General features: G+C 34.4%; 1 protein-coding gene across 1 annotated transcript; it reads right to left on the reverse strand.

The window, feature by feature from the left end:
* Positions 1-9,339: 9,339 nt before the first annotated feature.
* Positions 9,340-11,090, reverse strand: LOC131076241 (cytochrome P450 750A1-like). The gene is made up of 2 exons (XM_059219273.1): positions 10,131-11,090; positions 9,340-10,033 (listed from the first exon to the last, which is right to left on the reverse strand). Exons 1-2 carry the CDS (start codon positions 11,088-11,090, stop codon positions 9,422-9,424), a joined length of 1,572 nt encoding a protein of 523 aa, XP_059075256.1. The 3' UTR covers positions 9,340-9,421.
* Between the last annotated feature and the right edge of the window lie 4,616 nt (positions 11,091-15,706).

Raw genomic sequence — 15,706 nt, forward strand, 5'->3', positions numbered from 1 at the left:
GTATGGCAAGTTTACAAATCCGCCTTACACCATGATTTGAGTTTTACCCTTTTCAAGTGTATGGCGGGTTTATAAACCCGCCATACACTTTGATCCTTCCACTTAGGTGTAGATCGAACCTGTAGGTTTGACTTACACTTGGTTTTGATATGCACTGAATTAGGTGTAGTTTGGACCTATAGGTCCGATTTACACCAATCACATGTTTTTGCCTAGGTGTAGTTTGGGTCCATAGGTACGAATGACACCTAGCCTTTATTCCAACTGTAGTTCGAGTGTATGAACCCAAACTGCACCTTTGAGCCACACTTAGTCATAAGTGTAATTCGGGCCCATGAACCTGAATTAGACCAATTGTACACACATAAATCAGGGTTGTAGATCTGATTTACACTTGTTCTACCATGATACAATAGGGGTTTTGGAAACCCTAATGATACCAAATTTGGCATATGTAATGTGTTGGAACCATAAATTTTTGGCAAAATTTAGTGTTTCCCAAAGTGAAAAACATTGGAAGTCTTTCAAATAGCCCTTTTCTGAGACACTGTGAACATAGTTTTTGTATTTGATTAACCAGGGAGAGCACTTTCACAAAGTTATTGAAGTTTTCCTTGTTGACATCAAGCTTTTCCAATTTGTGGAGAAGAATGGTTTATTTGATCATCTGATGAGGTTATTATTGTTACAAGTTCATTAATAAAAGACATGAATAGTAAGGCAAATTAATGCCAATAATGACACAGGAGGACCCAACTTCATCTCTCACAAAGGTAAATATTTTGCTTATACACAAAAATGAATTTACAAGAATTATTTTGTTAAATTGCCAACAACAAAATAAGAATGTGTTAAAAATGCAGAAGCATAAACACAACATGCGAATTGATTGACAAAGATGTTTCAATGAAATGTGGTCTCATAGATTTGACATCGTGCTTTAAATAAATGTGATCTCATAAAGTGGCATTTATAGGATATGCACAGTGAGTTCAATAAGAGGCTTTAGAAAATTTCAAACACATGCAAGCCATATTCCATAATCCTTGCTAGCATTTTCTCGACCAGCACTGAAATGGGAATACTAAAGTAGGGTTACCTAAAATGAATAAAGTCTTATAAACTATAGTCATAGCAAAATATGAATTTAAAAGGAGGTTTTATAAACCACGATGGCAATAAGGGAACCCAACAGTATATTGAAATACATCAAGGTGCAGCAAACATACTACAATTATAAATGTTCCAATATTATGGAGACATAACACGAGTTGTTCCTTGAAATCATTTCATCTCTTGGTTTACGATAATGATAAAAAATGCCCTAAATAGATTCATTGAGAAGTTAAAAAAAACAAAGGGATCTGTAATTGAGGAAATATTGTCAAATGATCCGGGATATATATAAAGTGGTTTAAAGGAAACATCAAAAAACCTTGAAATTGACGACTCTCCAAAATGATTCAACAAAATAATTTTTTTGATTAACTCATGAATATTTCTATTTGTGAGTGAAAGGATCGTGGGCAAGTGAGATTTTACCGAAATCAAGGAGCATCCATTCATAAAAGAGGTTACTCTACCCAGTTAAAGAAGATCAAGTATTTCACTAAATATGTGAAATAGTTATTTCTAGTAATAAGGTTTGAGGTGAAGTGTGCAAGGGAAAATATATTTCTTCAAAGTGAAAATTTTTCCAAAAAAATAACCATCTGGTGAATCTGCAATTGCCTATTACGAATGAAGGAGACTTATTTTTACCAACAAGTTGAACATGGAGGATAACAAAATTAATGATCTACATTGGAGGAGGCCAAAAGGGATTTAATTTTTATCACTAAGGTATTACATATGTTATTTTTCATCAAATTAAAGTTATCTCATGGGAATCAAAAGGTAAACAATTAAATATTTTATGGGAGATGCATATGAATATCTGCGAGTGAAAGTATAAGCTATTTCACTTAGAAGTAGCATTTTTCACAAGAGTGAATAAAAAAGTATTAACATCTTGGAGTTGTTTTCATGTGGAAATATTATTCTTAATAAAAGTACAAGCATGAAGATTGAGTGTAGGAGGAGTGTTATTATTTTAAAGTGTGAAGATTCAAGTGATTAAAATTAAATATTTTAATCATGGTTAATTAAACGTAAAGTTGCACTGGACAAAGTGAAGGGTCACAACCCTAAAATTATAATGTATATATGTAAGATAAGATTAGGGAAAGGGAGAGGATTAATATACAAAAATATTGCAATATATTATTATGATATCTTTGATAAGGAATACAATACCAGCTTGCTTTATGTTTCTATTCTATGTTAAGAATTATTGTGGAGTACTTTTCGAATCGAGCTTGTTATTTTGATGCTGACAAAATCAAAGACTGTTGAGAAGTTTTTTCTGCATATTGTGGTTATCTTATTATTTTCAGTTCATGAACAAGATAATTTACATGAACTTGGATTGATTATTGTATGAGGGAAGATTAGAATTGCTTATATGATAAATGTGATAGTAAGATCTAATCATCAATAACAGTGGATGGTTTTAAGAACTGTCTAACAAGGAGAATATAGGGAAAGAAATTCATAAGACTCTGAACCCAATAGGTGAAGAAGGCACTGATCAGAATCATATACTTATAATCTAAAGAAAAGCAGTTAATTATATTTCATTTTCAGTTTTATACAAGTAGGAGATAGGAGTAGGGTTAGAAGTAAAATTGATCTATTCCAGAAGTTCATGCCATTCTGAGATAGAGATAGAAGATAGAATAAAAGAAGATCAAATTTGCTTAATTGGAAGGTGCACTCACCTAGGTTTAGCAGAACCTCAAGAGTAGGGAAATACAATCACATTGATTTATTCCATCAGTTGGCCAGAATTGAAAGTTGAGCCTAAACATAAGGCTTGGCATACCTTTAGGGTTTAGCAACCAATAATTTTGAGCTCCAACATAATGCATGATCCAACTCAGTACAAATGATCGAGATAGTTGGCAATTGTTGCTTACAATTGCTGATGTTTTCCTAAAGCTACAATGTCATCCTTGTACAGATGTCAAGATCATCTCCAAGGAAAAGGCAATGAAGTTCAAGAAGGAAGACTCCTATCCACTCTTTCTCTCATCCTTAGTGGCGTCAAACATTGCGAACAACAAATGAATATGAAATATAGCCTACCTGGAAACAATACAAATATTTTCTGAAGAAGGATGATCACAATAAAGTTGTGTCTCTAGACGCTTAGTTATTTTTATGTATATCTACTGGAGTGGAATTTTGTAATTTTAATGGACACTTCAAGTGTCATTTTATAATAATATTTTGACACCTCAATGGTCATTTTATGTATGCACTAGTACACATGTAGGATTGCACGTGTCCCAAGTCAAATAGGACTCTACCTTTGAATTAGTCATAAATTAGTAGTAACTTTCCTAGTTTGATGCTGCACCTCTCCTCTACATATAGGAGGGTTTTTATTGTAATAAGGATCTTCTTTGGATGGGGATTTTTTCCATCTTTTGGGGGCTGATTTTTAATGTTTTAGGCAATGCAACAAAACTCTGCCAGTTTGGGAAGCACTCTAAAAATTTGTTTTTCGATGTAAATCAAATTGCAATCAATGAAAGAGACAAGTTGCTTTCAATCTTTGTGTTGGAATAAGTTGTAATGTGACAACATTATTGAGAGTTGATTGTGAGTATTGTAGTATTATTTGAAAGAGATTTAAACTCAATCTTGTAGTCTTTGACCTGCTTATTGTGTTTATAATTAATGATATATTGTCAAACTTGATCTTGTAGTCTTTGAGCTACTTATCACATTTGAAGCTAATGTTTCATGATCAAGCAATGAGATAACTTGTAGTCTTTGTGTTGTTTTTACCTTCTACATTTGTGCATTTAAGGTGAAGTGTATGTTGAAGTATTTGAGCTACACATATTTCATCTTTGTTCTGGAAACCTTATAGGAAGTCATAGAAAGTCTTTGAGATTTCATGAGGGTAAAAACACGATGTTGTGTCACACTTTTATAAAGGAACCGAACAACACAACTAAAACTGTTTAACTTTGATCGCATAAAAGTGACATTTTTAAATTGAATATTGAAATGATGTAAACTGATCAAATATAGAAATATGAATGAAATTTATGTCTTTAAAAAGAAATTTATGAATGAAATAGATGTAAAGACAAATTTTTCATTGTTGAAAAATGCCAAAAATTAGGGGTTCTATTCGGTGCCACGAAAAAAAATGAAAATGGACTTAATTTTCTTTCCAAATAAAGCATATATATGTAGTGTTTAAAAAAATAAAAATTAATTTTGATGTATATTTTTCTCGTTATAATATTTTGAAGTCCAACATAGCTAAATTTTGATAGTCTTCATTCAATGTCATCTTTTGACTACTAAATTTATCATTAACCAAAAAAAAAAAATACCCTTTTTGAGAAGATTCTCTCACCTAGTGAAAAATATATTTTTAAATATCATTTAACATATATATTTTAATTTCTAATAAACCTCTTTTTGAACTTTAAAAAGCTACTCGCAATGTTTAATCAATAAAAAATATTAAAATGAATCAAAATGCTAAAAAAATTATATCTCTAGATTCGTGACTTCAAGCTCTAAAAAAGGGTATTTTTTGATTTTTGTAAAAAAATATTCTGCTTGAAGAAAAATTGAGCAGAAATGAAAAGTTTCAGAAATGTAGAGTTTTTCACCTTTTATGTGCCACATTACATGACACATAGGATAGTCTGACTGGACTGACTACCCTTAGTTCTAACATTAAATTTTTTTTATTTTTATTTTTTGGATGGCACCATTTGAACTAAGGGAGTCTGGCTGAACTGAATCCGACTGAACTCAGTCCAATCAGACTCTTGACACCATTTCGGTGCCACATGGCACCACACGGCTCAGGGGTAGCCCGACCAGACTACCCTCTATTGGCCCAAAGTGTGACACAACTCCATGCTTTGGCCCATGAGCTTCTTGGTTGTATTTGAAAGTTTATTGTAAGAAAGAGTCATCTGTTTGTAAAGGTTGATTAAATAGTGATAGAAAGAAGACTTTGAGCTTTATTATTACTTTCCCTTCAAAAATGTATTTTTAGAAAAAAGAAGTAATGAGATGCTTTGTACTCTTATGGACACTTTGCTTCTAAGTTAGTATATATTTTATATCCCTGCAAATAAGAAGTGTTTTCAACCTTAGGAAAGAGAATCCATTCTAAATAGAGAATTTGGTTAATAATTACTCTGAAAAAAGAGAGTAAAGTAATTGTATCATCTTGGATTATTGTAAAGTTAGGATATAGTTTGTAGTGCAAAGGGGGAGCCTTCCCTTATAAGTAGGAGGGACCATATCTTGCCTTCTGAGAGATATTGTCTCATGTACTATGGTGAAACCCACATTTTGTAAGCTCTCTCGAGTTGACAAAATTTTCACCCAACAAAGATGATAGGATAGAAGAATTGACTTTCTTAAAGGAGGTACGAATATGAAACAAACACTAGAGCTAGTTTGACATCTAGATCCATCAAAGAACAAATCCCATATATTATCCACATCTGAGTCAACTTCTTTTTCTTCTAAGTCTAACCTGTCCCCTTCTATTTGCGATAGTCAGGGCATACCCTTTTCTACCTATCTTTTATCATTTCTAGTCCATTTCACCCTTTTAGCAGAGACACCATTTTCCACATGCCTACGCTGAATAACATAGATATTGAAATCAAGGCGTAGACACCATTTTTCAAGCGCCTATGCCAAACGATAGAGAAACCATTCCTCAATCCTTTCCCTCCTCTAACCCTTTCCCACCTAGATGCCGATATTGATTGCTAGACTAGTGCTTGCACATGCATTGCACTGCATGTGCCTGCATCACAATGCCTTCACATGTATCATTTCTTAGGTGCATGCATTGTGTGAAGGATGCAGATGCTGAAATGTTGATCAATATTTGTGCCCCACTTCATTTTCCCCTCATTTATTACTAATAAAAATCCCTACCCTAAAAGAACACAAGTTTTGTAGTTTACTTACCAGATCCCCGTACTTCAGTGGCCGCTAAAAATCCCTACCCTAAAAGAACACAAGTTTTATAGTTTACTTACCAAATCCCCGTACTTTGGTGGCCGCTAGTATTGTCTCACCCACTCCCCTCATTGTGTCATGGAATGTTCACCATGGTTGCTCTCCTTCTCTATGGGCTCCTTCATTATGATAATTGAGAGTGTGCAAATAACCTTCCATGCCCCCCCATAGCCTAGATATGTAGCCTTAACTTTCCCCCTTCTCCCATCTACCATTCACATTTCACTCATCATTTTTCATCACTTATTCCACTAACCCTATTGGCCCATCTCTTAAACCTTCTCCTCTAAATTTTTCTTCTATTTTCAAGATGTTGCCTTGAAAATTTCATTTTTCATCCCAAGTTCTTGAGGGAGCATCACCCTTCTATATTTCTCTCCCCATCCTTGCTGGGGCATCCTTTTTTCTTTGATCTAATGTTGTTTCACAACACTATGTCAAAGAGGGGTAAAGTGTAGACACCTAAAATTAATTAAATTTTATTTAATTAATTATCCTTTGTAACATGGTTAATTTTATTAACTATGTTAGCTTCTTTGTCCTTCCAAAGGTTTGATTTATTTTAATAAATCAAATTCCACTTTAGCCCATATCCTAAATATTCTTCTAATCCAAATTAGTTAATTAATTCTCAATTAATTAACTAATATACTTGATTCCTAAATATTATTAATGTTGAGAGGTATTCTATAATGATAACAAATTGTGAAATGTAATGGCATGAACATGTAAAAAACTCTTATCTTCTATCTAAAATTTGAAAGTCACTTACATATTAAAATGGTAATATTTAATAATAAATAAAATATTTTTAAAATAAATGACACATAATTTATGTGTAATTGTATGTAGTAAATAAAATAGTTCCCAAGTAAAATAAATAACTTTTATGTAAATAAAATTCTTCAAATTGATATCTCTAGACATTTATTGGATAGGTGTTTTATGTAAATAAAATAGCTTCAAATTGATATCTTAACATTTATTAGATAGATGTATATAAGATAGCTATATGAGTTTGAAATTAAAAATATGATACTTTTATTTATAAACAACGTTAGCCCATAAATAATTAATAAATATAACTTTAACATCAATAATAAATCCAATACTATTTTAAACAATTAGGTAATTTTTGTCTTTCTATCAAATTGTATGAATTTGTTGTAATCTTATGAATCCCAATTGCTTATTGTGGTTCAGTTTTTCAAAGTAGAATACATTTTAGGATAAACAATAAATGATGCCATTAAAGGTTATGATTTATTCTCTAGTAAACCTTGGGATGGGGGCCAATGATTTTTTTAGTTGGTAATATTCACTAATTGGCTATTTTTTGAAATTTGGCAAATAGTTCAAGTTTTAATGTGACCTAAATCACCACATTTTTACAAAACTTTATTTTAGCCTTATTTAAATTGCTAGAGAATTTATTTTGTTAAATTTTTAAACTCAAACATTTGCCACAATATTTGATACACGATTAGGTTAGATTCACTAAAATTTTATAATTTATTGTAGAATTCTAAATTAATTTGCCAATAATATATCATAATTATTAGTTACTTTAGGATTGTACTGACAAGTTGTAAAGCTCATGGGGTTTGAAATTGCTTTTTAATTGTCAACCTCAATGGAAATCAATGGTCTAAAAACAATTTTGGGCTCCAAGAGTATTACAAATTGTTGGTACATTTTATCTCACAACATACAATAAGGAAAATTAATCGGTTTGAGGCAGCGACTGAAGTTGAAGCTAGGGCTAATACTTGGTTGGAGGATGTTGAAGCGAGGTCAATCATAAAATATAATCCACAGGTTTATGTACAATTTATAATTCTTCTTACATGGTGTTGTAAGCAATGTATTTTGTTGCTAGCTACCATTGTTTGAATTGAGAAATGCAATCTCCTATCTCTATATATTTTAGACCTTATGTTACAACCTCTTTTGCTACTTGGTTGTCTTGTAACTCTATATTTTATTATTAAGTTTAGACTCAACTCCTTTTATATAATAATATATTAAACAAATAAATACAAAATCTTCATAATTATCTATATAAAACTAAAATCATGTATATTAGGTCACAAGAGCATGAATAAAGGGTACAAAGAGATTATATAAGGGTATAAAGACCTTATATAAGTAGTATAAGTATTATGAACTATTGAAGAACTCTACTTAAATTTAAGGGTTGGCAGATAGCCTTAATTCAGGATGGAGAAGCTTCACCCACCTAGATGTGGTGGCTTTAAAGAGTTCCATCATATACAAATCCCCTTCCATGCTCCACTTAAAGAAATGAATGAGTTAAGCCAAAATAAGGTTAATGTTACATCATCCATGGCTACACCTAGACACCCTCTCTTTATCAAGCAACTCTTTGTCTCTCACAATATCAACATTTTTGCCCATAAAATATCCCTGAATTGAATTCTAGATGATCTTCCCACAAGGATGGGTTTCTTCTAATAGCCCAAGTCCAGGATTTTTTAGTGTCCATTATTTAGTTATACATGAAATAAGAATGATATTTCTTGGTTTTAAAAGAATGACGTTTATAAATTATGAAAATTAAAAAAAAGTCTAACAGTAATTACAAATATAGTATTTTTATTGATAAAAAAAATTCGACTATAAATAATAAAAATGATATAAGGTAATGAATTTAATTTAAATTCAATTAAATAAAAAAAGAAGGATTTTTAAAGGAAGCTCTCTATATTATAGAAATGCAATTTATTCTTCATCAGAATTTTAATATTTAAATATATATTTTTTATTATTTTCAAATTGAATGTCATTTTTTATGGAGGTTTGTTAACAAATTCGTTTTTGCTACTCAATACAGGAGCACAAGCTTTTAAGCTGAACTTCTTCAACTAAGAGCCTCCTTGGCCTCATCTATTTTTGACCAGAGACCCATTGACTTAAAAAATTGAAAAAATTGTATGCCAATTTTAAATTATAAAAAATAAAAAAAATCTATCAATAATTACAAAGATAATATTTCTATTAATAAACAAAATATATGATCTTAATTCCTGAAATAAATACAAGATTTGAAAATAACTTTAACAACAACAAGAATAGCTCCATAATATTTTAAACAACTAAATAGCAAAGATTCATAATTATGTATACTAAAAAGAAATCATACACATATTTAGGCCACAAGAGTATGAGGAAATCATACACTTATTTAGGCCACAAGAGTATGAAGATGGAATCTTCTCACTGGAGGGCATGAACAGCTTATATAGCTACTATCACTAATATTGAAGCACTCTACTTAAATTCAAGGGCAGGTAGGTAGCCTTAAGGCAGGACGAGCGAGAAGGTGAACACTCCTGGGCGTGGTGACTCCAAAGACTTCCGTCATATCCAGATCTCCTTCCACGCTCCATTCAAAGTAATGAACGAGCTGAGCCAAAACAAGGTTCATGGTTACATCAGCCATGGCTGCGCCTGGACATCCTCTCCTTCCTGCTCCAAATGGCAACATATCAAAATAATCCTTGTCTCTCACAACATCAACTTTTTTACCCATAAATCTCTCTGGCTTGAATTCCAGAGGATCTTCCCACAAGGATGGGTCTCTTCCAATAGCCCAAGCATTGACGATGAGCCTGCTTCTCTCAGGAATGAAGTATCCCCCAACTGCACAATCTTGTGTGGATTCGTGCGGAAGAAGCAAGGGTAACGCCGGATATAACCTCAGTGTCTCCTTCACCACACACTGCACGTACTCCATGCTTCCTATGTCACGCTCACTTACAGCCCTCTCTCTGCCGACCACTGATTCTATTTCCTCTTGCATTTTCTTGGCCACGCTAGGGTTTCTAAGAATCTCACTCATTGCCCATTCTAACGTAGTAGACGTCGTTTCAGTTCCAGCCACGAACATATCCTGGAAAATTTATACAATTTTTTTCTTTAAATGCCAGTTAAAACCAAAAAGAAATCAATAATGGGAAGTTTATTATAAATAAGAAGTGAATACGTACAAAAACAATGGCTTTAATGTTTTCCTTTGTGATTGGCATTCCATCGAGACTCTCCATTTCCAAGAGCACGTCAATGATGTCAGGCTGCTGCTCATGCTCCTTGTGGAACTCCCTCCTGCGCTGCTGGTGCTCCTCTATTATTTTACTAATCACTTGGTCCATGGAGTTGTGTACTTTTTTCATGCGCCGCTCTACTCCTTGCAAGTCCAGCCAGCCTAAGTAAGGAATGAAGTCCCCGATATTGATACTCCCTACTACAGCTGTCACCTCTGATACCATCTTCTTTATCTCTTCGCCATGAGCGTCACCGTGAAATGAAATTTTGGTTCCCGAAAGGATTCGCCACATGACTGCCTGCGAAAACGATGAAAAGAACATGGTGAGATTAACAAGCTTCCCACCCTTCCCAGACATCTCCCACATTGAACGAACAGTGAGAAGCATTTCTTGCTCTCGTACACATCTGAAGGAATCGATCCTTTTGGTATTCAGCAATTCCACCACGCACAGCTTTCTCATGTGTCTCCAATAAGCCCCGTGAGGTACAAAAATCAGATCCTTGCTATTATAGCCAATGTATTTTCCTACAGCAGAAACAGGTCGGCTGGCAAAAACCTTATCGTGGGTTTTCAAGAACTCTTTTGCCATGGCAGAAGAAGAAACCAAAACAGTGCGAACAGAGCCCAATTTCAACATCATAATGGGCCCATATTTCTTACTAAGTTCATGAAGATCACGATGAGGAAGCCTTTTCAGCTGGTTCAGATTTCCAATAATGGGCCATGCAAACGGTCCTCGGGGCAATCTCGATCCCAATGTATTCTTCCTTTTCACATTAAATCTGTGCAAAACCCACAAGAAAATTATGAGTGAACACAGTGTAGCTGTTGCTGGAGCATAAGCACACTCTCTTATTATATTTATTGAGTCCAAAGGTTCAGGAAAGCCCATAGAAGCCATATTGAGCAAATATGTAGGAAAGTTTTTCTGTGTTCTCTAATTTATAACCGAGCAAAGATGTGGAAAATTCATTCTGCGTCTCCAATTTTGTTGGCATCTCTTTTGCCTTGTTTTTTCTTCAGCTGAATATCAGATTGTCAAGAACACGTGAAAGGCACGTTCCTTTCTTTAATACATTTTTTCCTTCAGTTTGAATGATTTTTTTGGTACCAAATAAATAATTTTCTATTTCACACTATCATTTAGTGGTAGTATTTTATTTATTTTGGTATATTATTGTCAAGAACATGTATTTTGGACAGCTTTTTTCTTCGGGTTTGACTGACTTTTCTCCACCAAATAATTTTTTTATTTAACACTATCATTTAGTGGTAGTATTTTATTTATTTTGGTTTATCAACTTTATACATATTATTGTCAAGAACATGTGCTTTGAATAGCTTTAGTCACAAGAATGTTCCTCTTAATACATTTTTTTCTTGGGGATTGATTGGCTTTTCTCTACCAAATAAATTTTCTATTTAACACTATCATTTAGTGGCAGTATTTTATTTATTTTGGTTTATCGACTTTATACATATTATTGACCATGATTACAAATTTCAAAGGTATAGACTTCAATTTGATAACATCAATTCATATGAGATTTTGTCTTATTAATTATAGGAGTAGGCAGCTAGAGAACATGGGAGAGCTTTTTTGTTTTGTTTTGGCAAGCATTATCTTTATGGGGATAACTCCCTATATTGATAAAAAGCCTTACTAAATGATCATCAAATACTTCCCGACTGTGAATTACAAAGAAAAATCCAGCCCCTCAATCCTCCCTACCCACTATCTAAACCACACTGACATTACCTATTCACATCCAATACACTCACTGGTACTCCTATCATCACCCTTAAAAACTACCAATGCAAACACAAAAGCCCATTGCAAAAACACAAACCCATATGATTAGCACCCATTTACAAAAGAACATTCCACCCTATATATATTTTAGAATAATAGCCAGGTTATTTCCAAAACCCAACACCGTCTCCACTGAAAATTTTGAAAGCCAATTGTCTTCAGACTCCAACAATATTTGGAAAGGATCCAAGTTGCCGTTAAGAACTCCCACACTATAAATCTCCTAGACTTCCTCTATGACATTCCTTTTCCTCTGTTTTCTACCTTTGCCCGCTTAGACTCCTCATCCTCTGACTCAGCCTCCTCAGACTCTGTGTCCTCTTCAGAGTTAGAGGATAAAAAATTATCTGGATTAAAGTATAACTTCAAGAAACTAGCCCATTGGTCATCCTCTAGATCCAGAATAGCATTTGCCACATCTTGTCCATCACCTGCACATATGAAGCCGACTATCCTCTGAATACAAACCTCCTTTGAGTCTAAGATATCGACCAATGAGAATACAACAGTCTCATACACTTGACCATCACAGAGATGAACCCCTATTCCCAAAGTTGTTTCGACCATACTCTGAATGGCAATAAAATTTCTTTCATCAAAATTAAAGAGTCTTCTATGTTGAACCCGAGTAGTCTCATCTCGACACTTGCAGGCCACTCCAAAATAGTAAACCATTCTGCTGACTAAAGAAAAAACTCGAAAGCCTACCTCGTATCTTTTGCACCTTTTATGATTTTCTGCTATGAACAATAGGGGGGATCAGCTTGGATAAAAGGCATGAGTGTATTCTAGATTATTCTGGGGAATTCTTCTACCATCCCGATCGCTCAGTTCTCCTTTGCACATGAACAAACCCCTGACATGATTTTTCAAATCATCGGCAACCTTATTCATCCACTCTCATACGTTCTGAGCAAGTCCATCTAAAATAGCTTTCCTCTTGTCCTTTTCTGTAGAAATCTCGATGAAATTCAAATCTGATCTTGACCCATCCGTGAGGTTTCTTTGGGAAGTGCTAAACCTGAGCAAGCAATATCGACCACACTTCCATATGTCCTCTGTTACATGGATCCACTACCTTATTGTTGTACGGTTGTTTCTTGACTTGTCTATCTCAAGAATTTCCTTGAATGTGTTATGGATATAATCTCCCTCAATAATTGTTTTCACTTCTCCACTATCAATGCCTGCATTCACCAACCAGTCTGCTGACTTATTCCCTTCTCAAAGTATATGCTAAATTTTGAATGTTGTCAAATTATTCAACAATTCTGCAATTCATGACATCCAGGAGGCTAGTCTCCAATTGATAAACCTCAACCAACTTATCCCATTTATAATCACCTGCGAATCCCCTTCAATGATCACTTTTGAAATCCCCTTGTCCACACACAGTTTCAAACTTGATTCTAGAGCTTTCAATTCTGCCTCATTGTTAGAGGCCATCCCGAAGGGTCCTGAGATGGCATATTTCATAACACCTGCTTCATTTCTTATAATTGCCCCATACCTAACCTAGCTTTCCTTGGGTTCCCTCTACTAGCTCTGTCAAATTTCAGCTTAGACCAACCATCCGGGGGCGGATCCCAAATAACCTCTTTCCGTCTGTTCCTTCTATCAACAATAGTACAACCTAATTTGTCCTTCAACTCCCATATCTTCTCCATGTCTCTGTCCCAGGCTAAAAACATCTTAACCTTCTTTTCTTTGAACTTAACCAAAACCACCTCCACAATACCCATTTTCAGTTTGTAAATGATGTCCCCCAAACTAAGCTCCTCTTCATTAAAAATCCTTCTATTTCTTTCTTTCCATAAGTGCCACACTACCATAGATTGCCCTATAATCCAAAGGTCACCCCATTTCGAATTTCTATTATGAATTGGCCATTAGAGAAGGAAGTCTTTCAGATTTTGATTCTTGACTGATTGCCATTGAAGTATGTCCATCAGCTACACCCAATATGCTGAAGCAGTCGGACACCAATAGAGCAGATGTTCTGCCGATTCCTCTTCGTTTTTACATAAAATGCATATGCTTGGACCCGAGATACCAATGGTCCTCAATCTGTCCCCAGTTAAAATTCTCCCATGGACAGTGATCCAAAGAAATGCACCTGCTTTTAGAAGAATTCTTTTGTTCCAGCAGAGTAATGATGGCCAATTCACATAAACCAATCTTTTTCCCTGAGAAGCATATCCCAAATTTGCCTTGTATTCACCCGACTTGGCTGCACTCCATATCAATGAGTCATCATCATCAGAAAAGATTAATTTTTTGCTACTAAGAATTTCTTCCAACAAAGCTTGGTTATCCTTATTCCATAACCCGACCTTCTTGCAAAGGACTTCTTGATTATGCTTGACTGTAGGATCCATATAATTTTCTATTGACCTTCCTATAAACTATTCAACTGACTAAATCCACTCCTTATCTACAATGAGTTCTAAGATGGCCACATATCCATTCCAGGAGTCTCACCAAAAACTTGCTTTCCTTCCATTACCGATTCTCCATGAAAATGCTCCGTGATAAGCCTCCTGGTCTCCCAAATAAAATTCCAAATAGGAGATCCCAACTCGACATTAGCAATTATGAATATCCTCTCTGGAGCTCTAGAATCTAGATATTTGTGAGAAATAATTCTACACTAGGGCTTCTAAGGGAATTTGTACATCTTTCAAGACAAATCCACACCTAATGCCAAGTTTTTAAGATCCATTTTCCTTAATCTAGGTCCTTCGTCCTCCTTAACAAGACATGTTGTATCCCAATTGATGAGAGGGATTCACTTAAACTTCTTAGAACCTTCCCAAAGAAATTTCTTAAGGAGTCCGTCCAATGCTCTTGCTGCCCTAATAGATAATCTGAAACAATACATATAGATTATAGGAACTGCTTATAATACATATTTGATCATGTGAATTTTGCCTGCTTACGATAGCCATTTATTTTTTAACAATGCTGATTTGGCTTGGCAATTGTTGATAATGTCTTCCCACATATTTTTTATAGTTTTTGCCAATGAAAAGAGGAATGCCTAGGTATTTCAAAGGAAATTCTCCAATCTGATATCCTAGAATGTTTGCAACTTTTTCTTGTTGTCTTTTATTGACATTGACAAAGAAAACTTGTGATTTGGTCCTATTCATGCTTTGACCAGAGCCTTCCTCATACTCTTCCAAAGTACATTTGATAGCCCTTAATTCATCTTCCAAAGCCTCTCCAAATAAAATAGTGTCATCAACAAATTGGGAGTGAGAGACAAGAGGCAAATCTCTGTGCACACTGATACCTTTCCAAGACCCCAAGTTACATTACCTCTTGATGTTTCTTCCTAGCACTTCTACCATGAGGACAAACAGGGAGGGAGACAAATGATCCCCCTATCTCAAATTGTTGGTGGCTTTGAAGTAGCCACATACTGATCCATTGACCAAAATAGAGAAACAAAAAGAAGATACACACTTCTTAATACATGCAATCCAACTATCGTGAAAACCAAACTTACTGAGGATACACAACAAGTAATCCCAAACCACCCGGTCATAAGCTTTTCATACATCTAATTTTACAATCATACCTTTCCTTTTGTCTTTGTGCATCGAATGGATTGCTTCTACTGCCAATATAATACTGTCAGTGATTTCTCTTCCTAGTGTAAAACCATGCTACTCCTCTGAGATAAACTTGTGAAGGACACT

This window comes from Cryptomeria japonica, chromosome 4, assembly GCF_030272615.1.
Source record: "Cryptomeria japonica chromosome 4, Sugi_1.0, whole genome shotgun sequence".
NCBI lineage: Eukaryota > Viridiplantae > Streptophyta > Pinopsida > Cupressales > Cupressaceae > Cryptomeria > Cryptomeria japonica.